Source organism: Corapipo altera, unplaced genomic scaffold (assembly GCF_003945725.1).
Source record: "Corapipo altera isolate COAL_440 unplaced genomic scaffold, ASM394572v1 2b, whole genome shotgun sequence".
NCBI lineage: Eukaryota > Metazoa > Chordata > Aves > Passeriformes > Pipridae > Corapipo > Corapipo altera.
In genome coordinates, this window is record NW_020884874.1 from 22,202,275 (window position 1) to 22,221,975 (window position 19,701).

General features: G+C 34.7%; 1 protein-coding gene across 1 annotated transcript in view; it reads right to left on the minus strand.

The window, feature by feature from the left end:
• REPS1 (RALBP1 associated Eps domain containing 1) overlaps nt 1-19,701 on the minus strand; it is a 61,470-nt gene that overhangs the window by 8,653 nt on the left and 33,116 nt on the right. The window contains exons 8-14 of the mRNA XM_027670230.1: nt 18,744-18,898; nt 13,914-14,032; nt 9,280-9,360; nt 6,253-6,340; nt 5,319-5,420; nt 2,925-2,997; nt 594-712 (exon numbers count right to left, since the gene is read on the minus strand). Of these exons, the coding sequence (XP_027526031.1) occupies nt 594-712; nt 2,925-2,997; nt 5,319-5,420; nt 6,253-6,340; nt 9,280-9,360; nt 13,914-14,032; nt 18,744-18,898 (737 nt within the window). The remainder of the gene's footprint in view (nt 1-593; nt 713-2,924; nt 2,998-5,318; nt 5,421-6,252; nt 6,341-9,279; nt 9,361-13,913; nt 14,033-18,743; nt 18,899-19,701) is intronic.

Sequence of the window (19,701 nt, forward strand, 5' to 3'; positions counted from 1 at the left end):
ATATTGACCTGTCACAGTGCGGCTCATAATTGTAGTGTCACCTCCTTTTAAACTGGAATAATCTGAACATGGATCATGTCCTTTGTTTCAGCTCAAAGCCCAGACATGGTCATACTTTTCTGGTCTTAGTATCTTAGTACTTTTTTTTTTCTACCCTCATTATAGGCTCTTAACATTTTCTCATACTTTGTGATCCTGAATTGAAAAGTACTGACAAATCAGAAGTCCAGTAAAGCCCCTTAAGCAGAAGCGACATTTAATCATTTCCTCTGAAGTCAAATACTTAACACCCATTGCAAATACACCTGATACCAAAAGAACTCCCCAAAATGTTACTTCCTGACTTGCTTCCCACATTCATCCAAAGGACTACAATGCCAGAATTCAGAATTAATTCTAAATTAGAAGTTTAAGCAAAATGCCGTATAAGTTTTAATACGAACAGTAAGAGTGACAACATTTTCAGCTTTTTTAATTCATAAGCAGTGTTTTAAAAACCACACCCTAAATCTTTCTTCAGAGGAAAAAACACTGTCTGCTTCAGGAATGTACATGCTGAAAAATAATATACACTAAGAACACAGAATATCTACCTGGGGTAACTGAAAAAGATCTATTCATATCTAAAGATGATGATCGAGAATGAGAAGCATGAGGCCTTGGAGGGGGTGGAGGCGGCGCAGTGTTATCTGGAGAGGTTCCTGAATGTGATCTGCAAAACACATAAGCTTCTGTAGTGATTTTAGACAGCTACAACAGTACTAAAATCCAAAAGTTCTTCAAAGCATGCAATTAAAAAATGAAGTTTGACAGAGGTAAAGAAACCTGATCGCCATTGTTTTAAAGATTATCAAATCAGTTTTAAACTTCTGCTTCAATTTAACAATTGTTTTTATATTTCCATTTACTTAAATCTCCCTTATCCAGATTATTCTTATATTACCACAAGGAATTTATCTTTGGGAAACCAACAGCTAGACACACATCCCAAACAATGATAGTTCAGGAACAGAGAACGCTAAATATGGTAATTCCATCCAGATGGTAGTCACTACAATTTTTAAGATGTAGTCGACATCCTGTTTAGGTTTTAAATGGGGTAAGTTCAACATCATAAAGAAGAATATTAAGTTTCTGTTGGACCTGTCTCCATGTATATTGAGCTCAAGGAGCATCTCAGTGTAAGAGATAGCAATTGAATCCTCTGCCTAAATTTTTCCAAATCTATATACTTGGCAGAATCTTCAGAAATTTTAACTCGTTCTTAGATAGGATCACCATCTAGTGGATACCTGCTGTAAGTTCATAGAGAACACACGCAGAAAGGATAGAAGGATGAAGTACTGCACTAAGTGCCAATCAAGTGGGATTTATTGTATACAGAATTTTTGTACAGCTTCCACTTAAAAACAGTTTGCAGAAACTTCCTAACTAGTCCAGTTAGAGCAGGACAGATTTACTGAAACACTGAGATAAATACAGCTAATCTTTTATTCAACTCGTAAGTGATAAAATATTTTCTATGACTGATTTCTGCAACATTCTTCTATAACCTAAGATATAAAACTAGGAGAGGTAAAGGTACCCAAGTTTCACACAAAACCCGGAATTCCCAAATGTGTAAGTCCAGACAGAAAACTGAATTATCATAATAGAAAAGTTTATTTTCTTAACATACTCTATGACAACGCTTCTGTAACACTGTGTAACTCTCCAGCTGATGAAATTCTAATCTAATTACACTGATTCCCTGGGTCGTACCTCTAGCTAGTCTAGTATAAAAGGCACAAGTAGAATTAAAAATGGGAGAAAGTGGTTTAAGGACATTCCTGAAGTATCATTATCTGACATAGCCTTGTCAGACTAAGGACAATGTAATTTCTATAAAAAGTTGCAATTGGTAGATGAGGTACCGGTGGAAAGAAGTAAAAGAGTAAGTGAGATAAAAAATTTCCGGGGTGGATACTGCCAGAACTGCCAGGTCTAGACAGAAGCTACCTGTGCCATAACATAGCAACTCATCAGAAAGCTTCACTCATCTACACAAGTTCAGCAAGATGACCCAATCCGAAATCAGAGATGGAAAGACCATGTTGAAACCATCACACTGATAGTGCAAAAACACACAGAAGAAGGACAGAATCAACTTTGCCATTAGGTAACAATGGAAGAAACAGTCTTTCAAGCTGCTGTACTGAGTGGCAATTGCAAATCTTTCCTGGCTATTGAAGTCATCACCCTAATTATTTTTGTTTTGAAACTTACCTCTGAAACTGATTGTAAGATGGTTAATGGCGTAGCTGGTTTTTAATCCTATTCAGGCAGATTTAATGGGAACAATTAGCACCAGCTAGTACAGCACATTCTCTTATGTCAAATGATGCAGTTGTTGGTTATGAGCTTTCATAGCTTCCTCCAATCCCTTAAATTATGCTGGACCTATGACTGCCCTTTATTTTATAAGTCCATTATTAAAAGAGACTGAGTTACTTCCATGGCATTCCTAATTTGTGTTTTATTCTTTTTTTATGCTACAGTGTCACAAGGTTCTTCTCCAATAATGTCTAACAGATATTTTTAAAAATACAAAAAATTGGTTTCAAGCAATAGCATGATCTCCTGTGCTTACATCCCCATGTGTTTAAGGAGAAAGTTTTTAAAATTTCTAACTGAATGTGGAGCTTCATTTGATTGGCCAATCTCTTTTTTAGACAACTTTTTTTTTTAATTTTCACTTTACATTAACAGAAGCAACATATATTGTTAGTACATCAGAAAACAGACTGTCTCCAGACTCCTATGTGTTAAAGTTAGGAATCTATTTTGCCATAATTTTACAAGCTATTTGTCAAATAACCAGAAGCCTGGAACAGGCTTCTTTAAACATCTTTCACTTCCTTTTTTTCAGTTGCTACTCTACTGACCGTTGCCGTGTTACAGCGTTTCCAATTTGCTCTGGATCTGAAGTATAGGAGTCCGAACTGCTGTAACCATCTGCTGGGAAAAGAAAGTACAGTTTAATATTTGCTTTGCATAATTAGCATGCCCTCAGAGACAGAAGTAACAAATAATTTCAAATATCCAATTTGCGTTGTAAAGTTTATGTCCTTCCATTGCTTCCCTGTAAGGTATCTGGTCAGGATTCAAAATCCTTGAGTCTGAAAAATTCAAGGATCCAATACAAGCCAACTCCACTCAATACTATCAGGTGTTCATTACTACTGGGATGTGCTGAAGAATAAAAAATGACAATAATGTATTTAAAATACAAAACATAAGTTTCAAAAACAATAATTTTTTAATACTTGACATTCCATCACTTCAACAATCTGGTGAACAAGAGTAAGGGACATTCAAGGAAAAAAAGCAAAGAGTAGGATATGGCTGATTTTAGAAGTGCTGAAGGATTGTCATCAACCTTGGAAATCAGAAAAAGGAAAAGATAGGTACAATACCCAGATTAACTCAGTGGCTTTGCTACTACTGTAACTTCTGTGCCTTCAAGGCAAGTGGTCAGCTTTGTTTTGGACTAAATCTTTTCAAAAACTTTCAGCTTTTTGTTAAGGTAACCTACAAAAATGAAAGGTGCTATTATAGCATCACATAGATAGTTTCTGCAAGTACACCCTTACCCTTAGAACCTCTACAAAGCTTGAGGATTTTTTCTCCAGAAATGAGGAGTCTCATGAAAATCACAGGATTTGTGTGGAATAAATGTAGACAGAAAATAAGATCTCAGGATAATTTATCACAAGGGATTATTCTAAAGTGCCAGGTAAAGCAAAATTTAAGGTGGAAAGTCACTGGAGCAATGAGACTCAGTTGATTTGTTATCAGTGAAGAGGAAAATTCTACTCAAAAACATCAAGATTTTTTCTCAATTATCTAGTCTCAAAGGATTACTTTAACCTCCTAGGACACCAAAGTTTTCAAAATTGTTAAGACACATTAACCAGGTCCCATAGAGGAAAATCCTGCAGAGATGACACTCATGATCAGCAAGGCACATCCTTACCTGTCATTTTTTTGTATTTTTTTTTCCTTAAAACTACAAGGTGGCTATATGTTACACTGCAATGCGGTTTGTTTTATTTCACTTCGTTCTTCCTCTAGGGAAGAATACTTGGTATAACTACAGTTGTCCTTTATCAAAGATTAAGCCATGCTTGGATAAGGAAAAGGGAGTACAGAAAGGCTCTGAACTTAGCTTCTGCATATAGCAGTAGTTCCCCACTAAATGACCATGTTGGCTTATTCTTTCTTTTGCATCAGAAAACTACCTAGCAAAAACTAAACTCTGCTTGAAAAGTACAACTAAAGACATGGGCGAGACATTGATCAGAATGAACAGTGCCACAAACAGTTTAGGAGGAAAGCAAAACACATTGCAAAAAGGTACTTTCTAAATTCCTCCTGTATCCCATGCACTCCTGACTTCCTTGCCAGCGTGGCAGTATGAAAAGCAGAAAAGGCCTTGGCTCTGTGTGAGCACTGCTCAGCAACAACAAAAACATCTCTAGATTATCAACTCTATGTTCAGCACAAATCCAAAACACAGCCCTGCACCAGCCACTGTGAAGGACATTAACTCTGCCCCAGCTGAAACCAGCACACCAACCAAAATACTTCTGGTCTTAGTAATGCAAAGGACTTAAAGTAATGAGTTCTTCAAACTTGATTTTCACCGAAGAAAAGTTCCCGGCTTGAAGAAAACCAAAAAGGTCTCAGAAAGTCTCCAGAGATTCATTCAAGCTACAAAGGCCTCCCTGAATACTAGACAAGTGGACTAATCAAATCAAAATAATGCAACATGTTTTAGAAACAGGAAATACTGAAAATTAAAAAGGCTATTAAAAGCAAATAAACAGCTGTAAAGCTGTACCTAAAACAAACTCTAGAATTCTATTGCATTTTCTTAGTAGCTAAACCATATAAGAATTGCCTGAAAATTTTGTGGTCAATACATTTTCACTCTTTAGAAAACATGTTGTTACGTGGTTTTGAGGAAGTAGAATCAAATGGTACTTAGTCAATCCCACTTTCTATACGTTAAATTTATCATCCTAAGATTAAATGAGAAAACAGGAAGATGGAAAAGAGCTGACAAAAATGAACATTCTTGAACACAAATGGTAGGAAAACAACTATAGTGACATCAGAAAAACTTTCTTAATTACTCTTTCTAATATATACTTCATATCAGAAATGCTCCTATTCTTAGGATAAGTTTATCTAATTTTAGAGCAAGTTTTCATTCACTGAAGGTCTATGTTTTGTGTAATGTAAGAAATGAGACCAGAAAGCACTTTGATACTTACTAACTGTATTTCCAGATGTAAATTTTACAGATGAACCCATTTTATTTTCTTCTGGGAGATCTGATGGTTTCACAAGTAGTGGGCTAGTAGGGTTAGCATGATCTAGATGGAAAAACAAATCTAAATAAATAAATGAAGTCAAACTAGCCTTTACTTCTGATGCCAAAGCTTTATATTAGTTTTCTGCCCTTATCAAAGTGCTGCACTCAAGACTAAATCGATGTATTTTAACTCTGAATTTTTACACTGTAACAGTGTTATTTCAGTTTCTCAGCATTAAGAGCTGTGAATCTTCACCTATTTACAAGGTCAAGGAAATTTTTAGTAAATGTGTTTTCCATACTTGTTTGTTCTCATATGCTGAAGATACTGCACATGCAGCCTTCATGCACAAGAGCTCAGCATGAGTTCCATGACTTTAGGAAATATGGGCACACAGCTGTCAATGAAGACTCCACTATTCCTCAAGAAAATTTATCAAACCACTTTGCTTATTATTGACTAGAGTATTAAAAAAAAAAAAAGGCCTGCCAATACTCCTAAATGCTGTCAGGTTTTAAAATAATAAACTCAGTATTTCTGACCACAGTAGAACAAGTTTTATCAATGCAGGCTATGATCTCCATCTTCACTGTCTCCTTCAGTATTCAATAAGGAAACCTGGACATTGGCCTGGAGGCCTGAATTGAATCGATATCATGATGCTCCTGAACCACTCTCCAAGCAATAGTATCCTGTACATGGTGAAATCTTCACTGTAGTAAATGGCCAAATCAAACTCTGCAGTTATCTGAACAGCATTTCAATTCTTAACTCAGAGCACTTTATTAATTATTGTATCTACAACTCCAGAAAAAAAGTCAGTATGTTCAAGGAAGTAAAGCCAACTCTAATTGTATAAAACTTCTCTAATTAGCAGGAGAAAATATCTTACCACTTCCAGTTCTTTTAAGCTCCATTTCCTGCATGTGGATTTTGCTTGGAGTCATTCTTATGGGAACTGGGTGCACGATTGCAGTGTCCTGTGGAGGACATCAGAGTTATGTTAATATAGTTTTAAATTGTTCTAAACAAAATGCCATAAACTTAGTTTATTTACACAGTTCCAGGGAATTGAATAGACCCATAAAACCAAAGCTCTAAAAGCTGTAGTCTTTCTCATGATTTATAAGAGGTAGCTTAGCTACTTTAAAAGGGTACTAGAATGTTTCTATAGATAACTGTGCTGCACATAGGACCTGAATTCTGGCATATCAGACATCTGTTACCCTGAACACATCTTCAAAAAAAACCCAATTACAATTCAAAACCCGACTCCTCAGCTTTAATTATGATGCCTCAGAAAGTTATGGCCTCCTTACATAGTATGAGCAATGCTCTATGAAATAGGTACTTTTTAGTAATTTAAGATAGTTTCTCGAGTCCCCAAAACAGTGAATTCTTAGTTTCAGTATAGTAAACACTACGGAATGTACCTCTAGATAGGCATTGACCTTGCACTTAAGCATTCTCTTTGTAGTTCAGACAAGGGGCTCCACTGAAAGTACTTTATAGACAGTCCTTTCAATTTGGTTTGGAGACTGAGTTCAGATAGCTTAAAAGAAAAAAATCTCACAACTTTTATGTTTGCTCCTAAAGAAGCAACCTAAAAATATGGACATAGCTGTCTGAGTTTTTTTTACTTAGAATATATGAATGGGTGGGACAGTGACAGAACAAAACTACCCTCAGATTACATTCTATCCTAGAAATAACAAGAAAATTCAACACTACCTTTGTATCAGAAATGTCATCTGTTCTGACTACTCAAGCAGGTCAACTTCACTAGGCATAATACATTTACACTACTAATTTCTGAAACTGTTTCAACAACTTTCAGTACTCTTGTTGCAAATATAAACTTTTAAAACCACTTTCTAGTCACAGCTCAAGCCTGTTGCACGAGGCTTTTAGGAATAGTTAACACTTTAAAATATACTGCTTCCCATCATCCCCATAATGGGATTATCATGAAAAGATCACTGTTGCTGGAGCTACTTCAGACCTCTGCTGTAATCTAATGTGCAGCAACTATTCCAAGAATCATGTTTGGAATAGTTAAATGGATTTTTAAATAATGCATTAATTCACATCATTAATCTAATTTTACATAAAACAATTTAACATGTTACCAACTTTCACTTACAAAAGGCCAATTATGCTCCCATACTAAGGGATGAATGCACTGTTTTACTCTTTCCATTTATCTTTTACCTCCAAAGCAGCTACTTTTCCAACAAAAAGAGAAAAGAATTGCTCTATGAATTTACGCTTTAGACAGTTATTAACAACTGCTTGAGAAAGCTGATTTTCTCTCCCCTGGAAAAGCAGGAGTTGCTCAATAAACCAGTCCTACGCATCACTGCTGAGACTGCTAAAACAAGAAGTCTGCACACTGCTACTGAAAATTTGTCATTTGTTCTTATTTTAAATATGGAAAACAAAGACTCTTTCCCCAAAGCCTTTTTTACCTTAGCAAGTATCAAACATGCTCACTATTTTTTTCTAAACTATAAGCATTTCAAGAAAATGACTCAAGAATGCGATTGCCCAGTATATTTTTTATATTTCTAGTGAATTTCTGTTTATATACACACACGGCTATATAAGAGTTTTCCATATAGTATCACTGTTCTACTTTTTTGATTATTAACACATGAGAAAAAATTCAAACTTCAAATTTCTGTCACTTGTTAATTATGTGTAAAAATAAATTACTAACTTACTGTGGAAACACGACTGATAGCTCTTTACTGTCAAGCAATTATACATAGTAAGAAATAACTATGAACTGATTTACATCATGTTTATTTTATTAAAACATAAATATACAGTACATTTAAAACTAAAACTATCTCAGATGAATAAGGGTTGGTTTTCACTTTAAGTAGGACATTTTCCTTTGTTTTGAATGTACACCAAGAGTAATTCTGAGCATGGGGAACAGTGAAGTTTGAATTCTAGCTTCTAGCATCTAGAAATGCTATTTCTGCATAAATATCAGTGTCAACTCTGAGATCAGAGCTGTGACATATTTAAAATACATGTATACTTACATACATATATTCAGAACTTACATGTTTAATACTAAAAGCAGTTAAATGTGTATTATGTACACCTATTATATTTTTTACAGAATCAAATGGACACCAAACCTGTAATTAATTAAATTAAAATGGACACTCAGTGGTAATTAAGTCTGTAAGAAAAACAGGATGAAAGCAGCAGCTAAACCCCAGCATCTCAAAACTGCTTTAATGTCACATGCTGTGAAGCTTAAAACCAGCAGAACTTGAAACACTGTACTGTATTTCTGGCTCCTAAACTTGGCAAGATATTTAACTACATAATCCTTCACAGCACTCCTCACTGAGTAAAGCATTAGAACACCACAGGTTTAGCTGTAGAAATACTAAAAGCCTTGTGAAAAAAGTAACTTGTTGCAAACATTTGGAATATGAAATACCACACCCATTAAAGTCCACTAGGTTTTTTTTCAGTGAAGTAAATATTGTCAGCTCCTAAGAGTTTGTGCAAATCATGCTCTGCAACTTGAAAAAAACAAACCCACCAAAGACAAAATCTAAACCAGGATTGGTTTATCACTGGGAGTAGCCCTTGTGTCGACTTACAAATCTTTTCAAAAACATATTATGTTTTAATACTTCGGGTACGATAGGTTTTGACAGCAGTGTTGTATTAGGTCAAAATCAAGGGGAAAAAAAGCATTCTTTGCAATCAGAGATTAAACATGAGCAGTAATAGAAAATTTATATTCCTAAAATAAGCAAAAAGTTAAGAAACCTGCCACCAATCCCCAAAAAGCAGTCCATGGAATCATGCATAACAGATAAATACAATGAATGGAAATTCAGTGTTAATAAAATTAATTTCAAACAAGCAAGCTAAGTGATTGACTTACAGGATCAGCTGGTGCAATGTTAGAATCAAATTGGGTCAGAGTTTGTGAGCTTGAAGAGCGTTCGCTAAATGTCTCCCACTGCTGAACAGACAGAGGAGAGAAGTCAGCATGATAAGGAAGATGGGAGTAAAAGATCACTGAGGAGATTTAGCATAGTAGTTCAGAGGTTGTACTGGAAAGTATTATATTTGCACTGGACAGTACTTGACTTGGAAAGCACACAAATACATATAAAGTGTTTCTATTTCAGCCTGATATTGTTGTGGAAGCAAGCTTGTTATCTGTCAATATTAATCTTTACATTCCCATTTTGTAATGAAGATACAGGTGCACAGTCAGTCCAGAAGTACCTTCAGAGTTCATGTTTGCCAATGAAAATCATCCAAGTAAAAAAGCTGGTTAATCCATTCAAATACTGTAAAGATAAAAATCAGGGACACATATGGTGTGGATTTGTAGCCATAAAATCCACAGAAAGGTTCCCGAGCGTTATACCTGCCAAGTTTTAAACATATTTAGTAAATGCTGATTTTCTTACAAAATCCACACATAGGAACATTGAGCAGAGTACTCCAATTACACCAGTTCAGCTTGCCAGTGCAACCCCTGAGAAGTGATTCTACACTGTAAGAGAGCATTTTTACAAGTCTAAATCACTGATAAGGCAAAGAATTAAATTCAAACATATTGTTGATTGCTAAAAGCAAATAAGTCAATCTCTGAACAATTTTATAAGATACAGGCATGGCTGTCAAGAGTCCTCATGCAAACTGAGTCAAGTTACAGCCACAAGCGGTTCAGCAAAGTACAGAAGTACAAAAAATTAGTCTGTGATCCGGAAACCAAATTTCATATCACAACAGGAATGTTAAACTTGTTATATTTTGGTAAAATAACAAGTAAATATTAAGCAAGTTTCAAACACTACAAGATTCAAAAATTACAAATACAAAATTTTTAGTGCTCAGAAAATTTGGCAAAAATTATGTCAGTATAGTTCTGAAAACAAATCAATATTCTTGTTCCCTCTCTACAGGCAAATCCAATGCAAATGATTCTAGAAGATAGAGGACAAACTATACGGTGTTAGTCAACCTAATCTCATGTGCTCCTATATATGTGCTCCAAACTATATTCAGTGAATGGCCTGTATGTGAACTGAGTCTAAAAGAGGTACTTGAGAAATAACTTCATACAGAAATCCCTAAATAACTGTTTTCAATCAGATGAAATGAAATTCAGAAAGACTAACTAAATTTGTAATTGCTGTCACATGTGGTGACACTTCTCATAGAGACAGATCCTTTTCTCCTCATTTCAAACTTTAAATCAGGGCAAACATTATGGAATTCTATGCATATGGGATTTTCACAGAGGTGAGTATTTTTTCTGGTCATTTTTTGTTGTTGTGATTATTTGTTGTTGGTTTGAGGTTTTAGTTTGTTTGCATTTGTTTTTAACACAGAAAACTATCCTCTTTCATGGACAGAATCTAAGAAAACCTTTTCAGTAAGGCTTCCCAACTGCTCTGTCCCCGTTTAATACTCCCTATATTAAACAGTTCATCTCTGTGTCACTCCATCCCCTTCATGAAAAGGCAGCATTGCAAGTAGTCTGGAGCTATACAAACCAGTTGAGTGAGCCAGTTTTTACTAACTCAGAAACTTAATGGCCAAGTTCTGACAGCCTTTCCCCTGATTTGGCCTCTTACATTTACATAGCTGCTCATTTTCATCAAATGTATTAATATTTGTTTTAGGGCTACCACTACCATTTTAAATTTAATTTGGCCAGTGGCTTCAAAGTTACTAGTGAGACTGGTAAACACACTATTTGATCACGTAAATATTTCTTCTTAATTTTTCAAAACTTCCATAGGGTATACAGCATCTATGTTATATTTGAGATAAATGATAAAATATAATTTGTTACAGATGATGCTCTACTGCTCTGAAGCCAAATTGCAGGTACATTTATTACTTGTCCACAGGCTCCCAAGTTGGACACAGACAAATGAACATCAACACCTCCTGACTGCTGTAAGGAAAGTGCTGTTGTGCTCCACCCTGACATACAACCAGAAGGTGGCTATTGCTAATTCCCTGGTTAACAGAAAGCTAAATATATTAAGGATCTACTGGACTGCATCTCAAACTCTGTGCAAAATTTAAGAGTACTGACAGGAAAAAACTTATACTAGCTAAACCTAAAATACTTGTCTTCTAGAATTGCAAAAATGTTTTAAAAAGACTTTCAAAAGGTTAATTACTAGAAACTAAAATTCACAGCAACCTGAACCAAGTACTAAGAGTACACCAAGACATTAAAAACGAGGTGTAACAATTGTGAAATAAAAAGCAAATCTCCCTATCTGTGTTAAAGCTAATATGACCATATGACACGAGACAGTTTTCAACAAAAAATTAATAGGCTTTTCAATTTTTTAAGCTTCCAGAACTAAGTGTTCAGCCTTGAGACTTGGATGGAAAAGAATGTCTGAAGTGAGAAAGAAGTGATGAGTAGAGAGATGAAAACGTGAAACACATAGTACCTGAAGTTAGGTAGATTTTCATGGTGCTTCTTATTCTGAAGTTAGAGATCAATGCCTTGGTCTATACTTAGGAGTTTACAGTAACTGAGCCTGGCAACTGGAGTCTATAAATCAACTATGAGCTACAAAGAACAGAGTAACCAACAGTTTTGAAACTAACAGGATGAAACTGCCTAGAACGGCAGATGATCCAAAGATGCAGAGCTTTTACAACCAATTAATTTGTTGATGACAGTTATAAGAGGTTCAAAGAGGAAACAATGAGACTGGTGCCTACAGTAATACCAGAAATTTTCCACGGAATTAAAACCTTGAGGACTTTGATCTGACTCATGCTGAAAACAAAATGCTGAGGAGCAAGAAGCATGTACAGCAACACAGCTGAAAAATCAGAAATTCCTTTGTGTTAGAACAAAAAACTCTTAACATTTAGTAAATGTTCAACTCTTATTTTAGTATAGTTAGTATCCAGTAGTATAGCTAGTGTGAGAACTTTTCCAAACCTCTTAAGTTTTAGTAGATTTTCAAAAAGAAAATACCACGTAATCTATATAAGACAAGATTTTGGCTGACAGAATTGTAATTCATTCTTTTCCACTAGTGCAATTACTCTATTCAGTTGGTTCAAGTTGCATTAGACACTGAAGAAATCTGTTAAATTATGATGCAGCTTACCAAATGATTAGGTTATTAAATCTTTATTGACAACACAAGGGAATGACCTATATAAATTATAATACAGATGCAGACATTTACAGGTTTTTAGCAAAAACTGAATATCTGCTCCACCTCCTTCCTAAAACATAGCTTCCTACCAGCAGTCTAAGGGTCAACTCTGTCAAACAGAACAACGAAGAATCACTAAATAATTTCCAACCTGGCATTTGTGCTTAAGAAGAGCAGACTATTTTATAAAGTCCTTCCCTCCCAAGAAAGAAAGAAAGAAACTTTCCTCTACTCCTAACTTCAATCCTAAAAATTTGCTTATTTTCTGCTCCATGCTGACTTTCCATTGGTTTGTCTAAATCTTTTATTACCAGTGTTTTATTCACTTGAAGTCTAATGAAGAAAGTAAAAAAAGCCACAAAAAGTTCTTTCTGTAAGAGAAGAAGGTAATACTTGGATACTGACAGAAATGTCTTAGATGCTGAAAAAAGTTTTCAATTCTTAAGTCTCAAATAATAAAAAATAGTTTTCCAAATATAATTTTGTTATTTTTTTCCTTTTTTTCCCTTCATAATGAAAAACAAGCCTATACTGTCTTTATATATGGTTCCCATCAGAAACTCGTTTGAGACTCTGAAGTAGCTCATAGAATAAAACATTGGTTTATTCTAAGTTAGAGGTAAAAAACTGTTAAAACAGAGCAATAAGAAAAACCTAGGAATCAATGCCTTACAGGCCTTTTAAACAAGGGACATTTTGTGGAGGAAAGAAAAAATACTGTTTGTCAACTTCAGTTTGAAATACGGACAAAATACAGCTCTACTACATAAGACAGCTTATATAACAAATATGTATGGTTAAGGATGATAAAGCAGAGGTAAAAATTTACGATTTAAATAAATCTGGCCAATAGCTGATTTCAGATTGAACTTTGAGTCTTTGCTTTTGAAACAAATCCAGGGCTATGACTCTTCTGCGTTACTGGTGAGATATTGCATATTTCAGGCTAAAATCAATTCCAGAAATAACTCTTAATGTCCAGATCTGTCAGAGATGAATTCTGTAGTTTTGTAAAAATGTTTGCTATAAAAGTTCTTCAGAGGTAACAAAAAACCCCCCCAACATGCCCTAAATGAAAAAATCAGGAATTAATAAAATAATTTTGTGATTAATATAAAGCTTAATTACCATTAATGACAACATTTTACATAGCAGTTCATCTCACAATGAGAGAGAAAAATCAGAAGGAAAACATTACCTTTTTTACAATTTTACATGTGCAGAACCTTCCTGTGTCTATTGTCCTGCTAACTTTTTCACAGTTTGTGATCAACAATCCACTTATGAGAAATTATGGATGCAAACATAATTTAGTTATTGACTGACAATGAAATAACTCTTACATAAAAGCACTAACCTCGCTGCTCTGATTCAATTCTGGCCAGGTCTGGTTTAGGGATGGCATGGATGGAGACTTGCTTGGAGGTGCTTCGGCTGGAGAGCTGGAGTAACCTACCTCACCAGTCTGTTCCCCAACTTCTGAAAAGACAGGAATCACTATAAACCAAAATCATAAACTGCATTCGGTTTATTTTTAGAAGAGTTTCTCACATCTCATGGCAAGTGCAAAGTACCCTTTGTTTTCTTTTGCAAGTAAATACTTAACAGTAGACAAAAAAACCCCAACCACTGCTCATTAAGTCAATTAAGTCAAATACACTGTTTATCAGATCCTACTCTTATTTTAAGAGTAGGATTAATTAGACTTTGCAGAGTACTCTGTACTACTATCTCCCTGTACTTTGGCCTTAGCTAGATTTTTTAGATTGTGATTATATATAGAATTAAACGCAGTTTTCTTACAGTGTGAGAGAATAACTTCGCGCTAACGTTTATTACATCAAATCCTGCACTGAGAAGTTCAACTTACAGAATAAAATATTTCCTTACATGAAATGTCAAATCAAAACCAGTATATCAATGCAAACACAAAATAAAAATATGAAAATAGATTAAGAAAACCATTCCCTTAGATTATTCCCCAAAGAATATTAGTTTCAAGCCTCCTTACTAAAACAATGGCATTTCTGTTCACTACATTTTGCAAATTGAACAAGTCTAGCAGCTGACACATTGCAAATGTCCACCGGTATTCTTTAGTTTTCTCTGAATTTTCAGCAAGTACAGTTCCTTGCAGAAACACTCATTCAGAGCTGTACCAGTTTTCATGATGCAGCAGACTTATTTTTGTTCTGTTCAAACTATAAAAGAATTGGACAAAGTAAATATATGAACAGCAGATTAAGCATTCTGCCTAACACAGTAAAATCTTGCTTTTGATGTCTCCTATGCTGCTAGACACCACAACGAAAGCTAAAGCAAGGCACTGAAAGCCTCAAAAAACCTGGAAGTTCCAATTACAACTGTACAATGTAAATAACAGGAACAGCTGAAAGAGTGACTGATAGATACCTAGACATATTAACATGATGTCAGTAGTCCACAGAATTAAAAACTCTGAGCAAGATAAAATTCTATACAACAGAAAAGATGGTTAAATTAAATTACCATTTAAAAGGACTGCTTGATGGGTGTGTGATTGAAGACTGCCACAAGAGCACACGAAATGCAAAAACAGATGGAAATTTATAAAACAGACTGGTTTTAGGTTCCTGAAGAGATGAACTCTTCAGCCTGCTCTTCTGCTACGACAGTTCAATATTCTGCCTGCTGATCTTCATTCAGAAGAAACTAATAACAAATCCAGTGTCAAATTGACTGAAAACACTTGAATAGTCAAGAGTGACCAACTAACAACCCATTATTGTCTCCAAAGTGACACTGGGGACAGCAAGAGGCACAGCCAAAACAATGAACTACAAAAAGAAATTAATTGTGCTATCTTGAGGTCAAGAGCAAGTGAGGTACTAAGATGAAAAAAGCCACACACAAAATCCAATAACTCATCAAAATTTCAAAGGTCATGTAAACTTCCTGTAAATAGCCAGACATCAGGTTGAGAGTCTATGTTTCCAAAACTGTGCCCAGCACCTAGCCTCTTGTACTACTGTCCTTTAGGGAAAATGGCATCATAAATTATTTCAGGCAGGAACAGCATCTAATACAGCTTACTTCAGACAGAAAGCATCTAGTAATAAAAAGTAGGTTAAATCAAGGTGTCATGACATCACCAAGTAGCCAAGCTGACGTGCTGCAGCCATTGTACACAAAATAATACACTAAGTTCAAAATATGCCAGTGGCACTGTCTTGCAAATACATACTGCATATCAGTTGCTCTGAAGTGCAACAGGAATAGAAATTTTTTTGTAAGTGGAAAAAACACAAAATTCTCATTTCAATGGTGGATAACTAAGTTCCAGTGTTAAACACAAAGTCAAAAACATAAGGCTGAAAACTGTTGTGGATAGACTACACAGTTACATGTAATTCAAGGCATATCGTGAATACCTACATGAAACATGCATAAGACATTCTACGGAAAACTTCAGTTATTAATCACATTGTGTAAGACACAAAGCATGGCAGATTTTTCCTACAATGAAATGGCATTGTGTCAGCAACCCAAACAAAAACCAAATTCACAGAAAATCAAAACTTGCTTTTCAAGTTTTGTAAAGGGTTGCTAGCTTTCACTGAGAAAATTGAGTTTGAAGGAATTAAAATTCTATAGGGATATACTGCTATACCAGAAAAATGGCTGACTATCCAACAGATCTGTGTCATGTAAGAGAAGTACATATCCCTGGTCATGAAACCAGATGTAAGACAAGGCTGTATCTTAAATGGGTTCAGAACACCTGCAATGGGTCACATTGGATTCACAGGGGCTGATGAAGGACAGGCTGCCAGAGCAGACCAGAAGAGTTCTTCCTTCCCTCTGTCTAAAGACAGACACAGGATGCAGGGAGCTCTTTTTTACTCTTCCTTCTGCTGACCACTAGTTCAAAAGTCAAAATGGAAAGAGACAGCAAGTTTCAAGTGCAAAGCAGAAGTGTGGAAGATCAGTGGGAAAGTTTCCAACAAAAGAACGGAATCAATAACAGTACTGTTAACACTTTGAAATAAAGTTTCCCATATTACACATTGGTTTACAAGATATTCAAGCAATTCATCTTCTTAAACAGTTTGACTGTACATTATTCAGACTGAGCCACATCAGCAGAAGATCATTAACAATTTCTTTCTTTGAGAAAGTTTTAACCCACGAAAAAAGTGCACTCAAAAAGACACTCTGGTGCCACACTTTACAGTTTCTATTTCTAAAGATGACTGCTGGAAGTAACTTTTATTGAAATAAAACTTCTATGGGAACCCAAACCAAAAAATTATTACCAAAACTTAACTGGTTGATCTTTCTAGGCTGATTTACAGTCCATAAGAACTCATACAATTTAGCCTGTGCATTAGTCTACACAGAGACCTATCAGTACCTTCTAGTATACTGGAGATTTGAACTGTTGTAACTACGAGTAAAATCACAGCCACATCAGTAATTTCTTCTAAAGTATTTTATTCAACATAGAAGTTCTGTTGATAAATCATGTATATGCTATATAAGATTAGCTATGTCCAACACCGTGGGCCCAAATAAAAAACAAAATTATTTAAAAAATCTAGTTAATTGGATAAAATCCCACAAGTTTGCAAGAACTATCACTTTTCATTGTAGCTATAATAACCGCAGAATCAAGTATCAAACAGATTCTTTTTTTAAGCACAGTTTATATAGCAAGGTAACCTTTTAACATTCAATAAACAGGGTAACTTCCTTTTAATACCAGAGGGAAAAACTTTCAAAAGTATTTTTTCCGCGAATTTAAAGACCACTTTGTACCTCATGAAAATAAGTGAGAAGAATTATATTAGCAAAATTGCCTGTAAAATAAGAACAATAAACAAACTTTTTGTTTGAATGCCTGATGTATAAAGTTTCCAGACAACTTCAGTTGAAATTTACTACCAATAAAGGCAATAGAAGATGAGGTACAAATATAATTGTTTTGTGGTTCGTTTTTTTTTTCCCTCCTCAAGAAAAACGGTTTATACAAATAAATGTTACTTCATTTCCTACCAAGATTTTTGCTTGGCCATCACCTTAACACACAAATAGACAGAACAGGGAGGTTTTAGACATTTGCTAGGTATTCAGCCAATTAACTGTAGATATTTCTTATGAATGTCTTCATCATAGCAAAATTCTTACTCATACTGAAAACCCTTCAGTGCCAGCTCTTTGAAGAGCCAATCTACTCCGATAAAAATTGGCTTTATTATTAAAGCATACATAATAAGAGCCACAGTATCTAGTTTAAGAAATCATCACTAATTGTGAGATTAATCTTTGACAACCTATACAGTATGAAGAGACTCTCTTTGGAATATTTAGTAAAAAGAAATTAAATTCTAGTAACTGTGCATCCACAATATTACCTGACTTTCCAAGCAAAGACTACTTGTTAAGAAGTAATCTAAAGTATTTTTAAAATATTCAGCTTCCTTCATCTATTTTAAAATAGAAAAAGACGGACACAAACATCCTGTTTTTAAACACCATTTTAACATGTAACCATAGTTTGTTTTTCAGTTATGGGACTGATGTTTTGGTACATATTAACAACCAGAACTCACAGATTCAATGGTTTATCTGGGAGCACCCAAAGGTAAAGGACTGCACAGAAAAACAAGGTGCCAACACAAGGTAGGATAAACCTGCTGTCAAGTCAGGAGTTGAATTAAAAAAAAAAAAAAAGAAGACTCTGCTACTGATCCTGTACTTTTAAACTACAGTCCTACCCCTAGCGTTGAATCTAGGAATATTTTCTAAGTACCTTCAATAGTCATGCCATATTTTCAGAAATGAAGGTGAACAGAAAGCATATTCATTTGAAAGCAAATCTGAAGTATACCTGGACTGGGAATTTGGAATACAATAGCTGGTCATGAATAAAAACCATACTGTGACAATTTTATTTTCCTTAACCTTTAAAGGTCAGTCAGTATTTCTGAATGTAATAATGAATGTGCACTGTTCCTAAATAACTACCCTGTACAGAAATATATATACGCTCAAATTAGCTCTGAGCATTTATTAAGACTTCTAAAAATTCAGAATCCTTTACTTCACACTGACTAATGCTTTATCCTCATACAAATATCTGCTGATACACTGTAAAAATTATAGCATAATTTAAAAATAGTGAAATTTGTGTTGAACCATATCTTACCTGTTGAGTCTTCCAAATCAATCAGTTTGGGCATTAAACTTTCCGGTAACTTTTCCGGCAAATCATACCCATTCTTCCTAGCAACTACCAGGTGAAATGCAGCACAGAATTCATCCAATGTCAGTGCACCATCTTTATCAAAATCTGACAGTTCCCTGAGAAGAAAAACTTGGTATAAATAAAATTTCTTAAGGTTATTTTGTTCCAAAAAAACATAGCTCTGGTTTGCTGTTTAGAAGATCAAAGAATACAGTTTATAGTTCACTTTACCCTATTAAACATTCATATTAGTGCTACATTCTTTACTCTTCAAAGATGATGAGCTTTTATTAATAACAGCATACAGATCATTTAAAACCACTTTTATCTCTCCAGATTTTAAACTCATTTAAGACACTACTACACAGTATTATTGGCCCCAAAGCATTTTTGGCAAAGTATACTACCCAAATTACAGTGCTGAGGCAATGCATTTTATTTTAAATGGAAAAATACTTGAAATAGAAATTATTACACTGAAAGGAAGATAACATCTGCCAGTGTAAGCCATCTAATGATAGCATGCAATGATGCAGTACAAATTCCAGAATACAATGAAATAGAAGGCTTGCACCAAGTCAAAGCTAAATTTGTCATCATGTTCCACAAAGTGCATTTAAAAATATTTGCATGTGTACATTTCATTTAAACTTACTTAGAAATAAATAAATCAATATAGATAAGGAATTATCTAAAATTAAATTAATTTTTAACAACAAAACCTCAAATAAATTACTTCTAACTCTGAACAGTTTTAAGTTTACTCAAAGTGCCTTTGTGTAAATAGTGTCAGCCTACACCAATTAAAGCCCACTAAAGTAATACTGGCATAAATATGAGCAGGACTGAACATACTAGGGTACTAGTGAAATCGTACTTAATAACACTTTATAGCAGGTAGATTATCAGGTGTCTACCA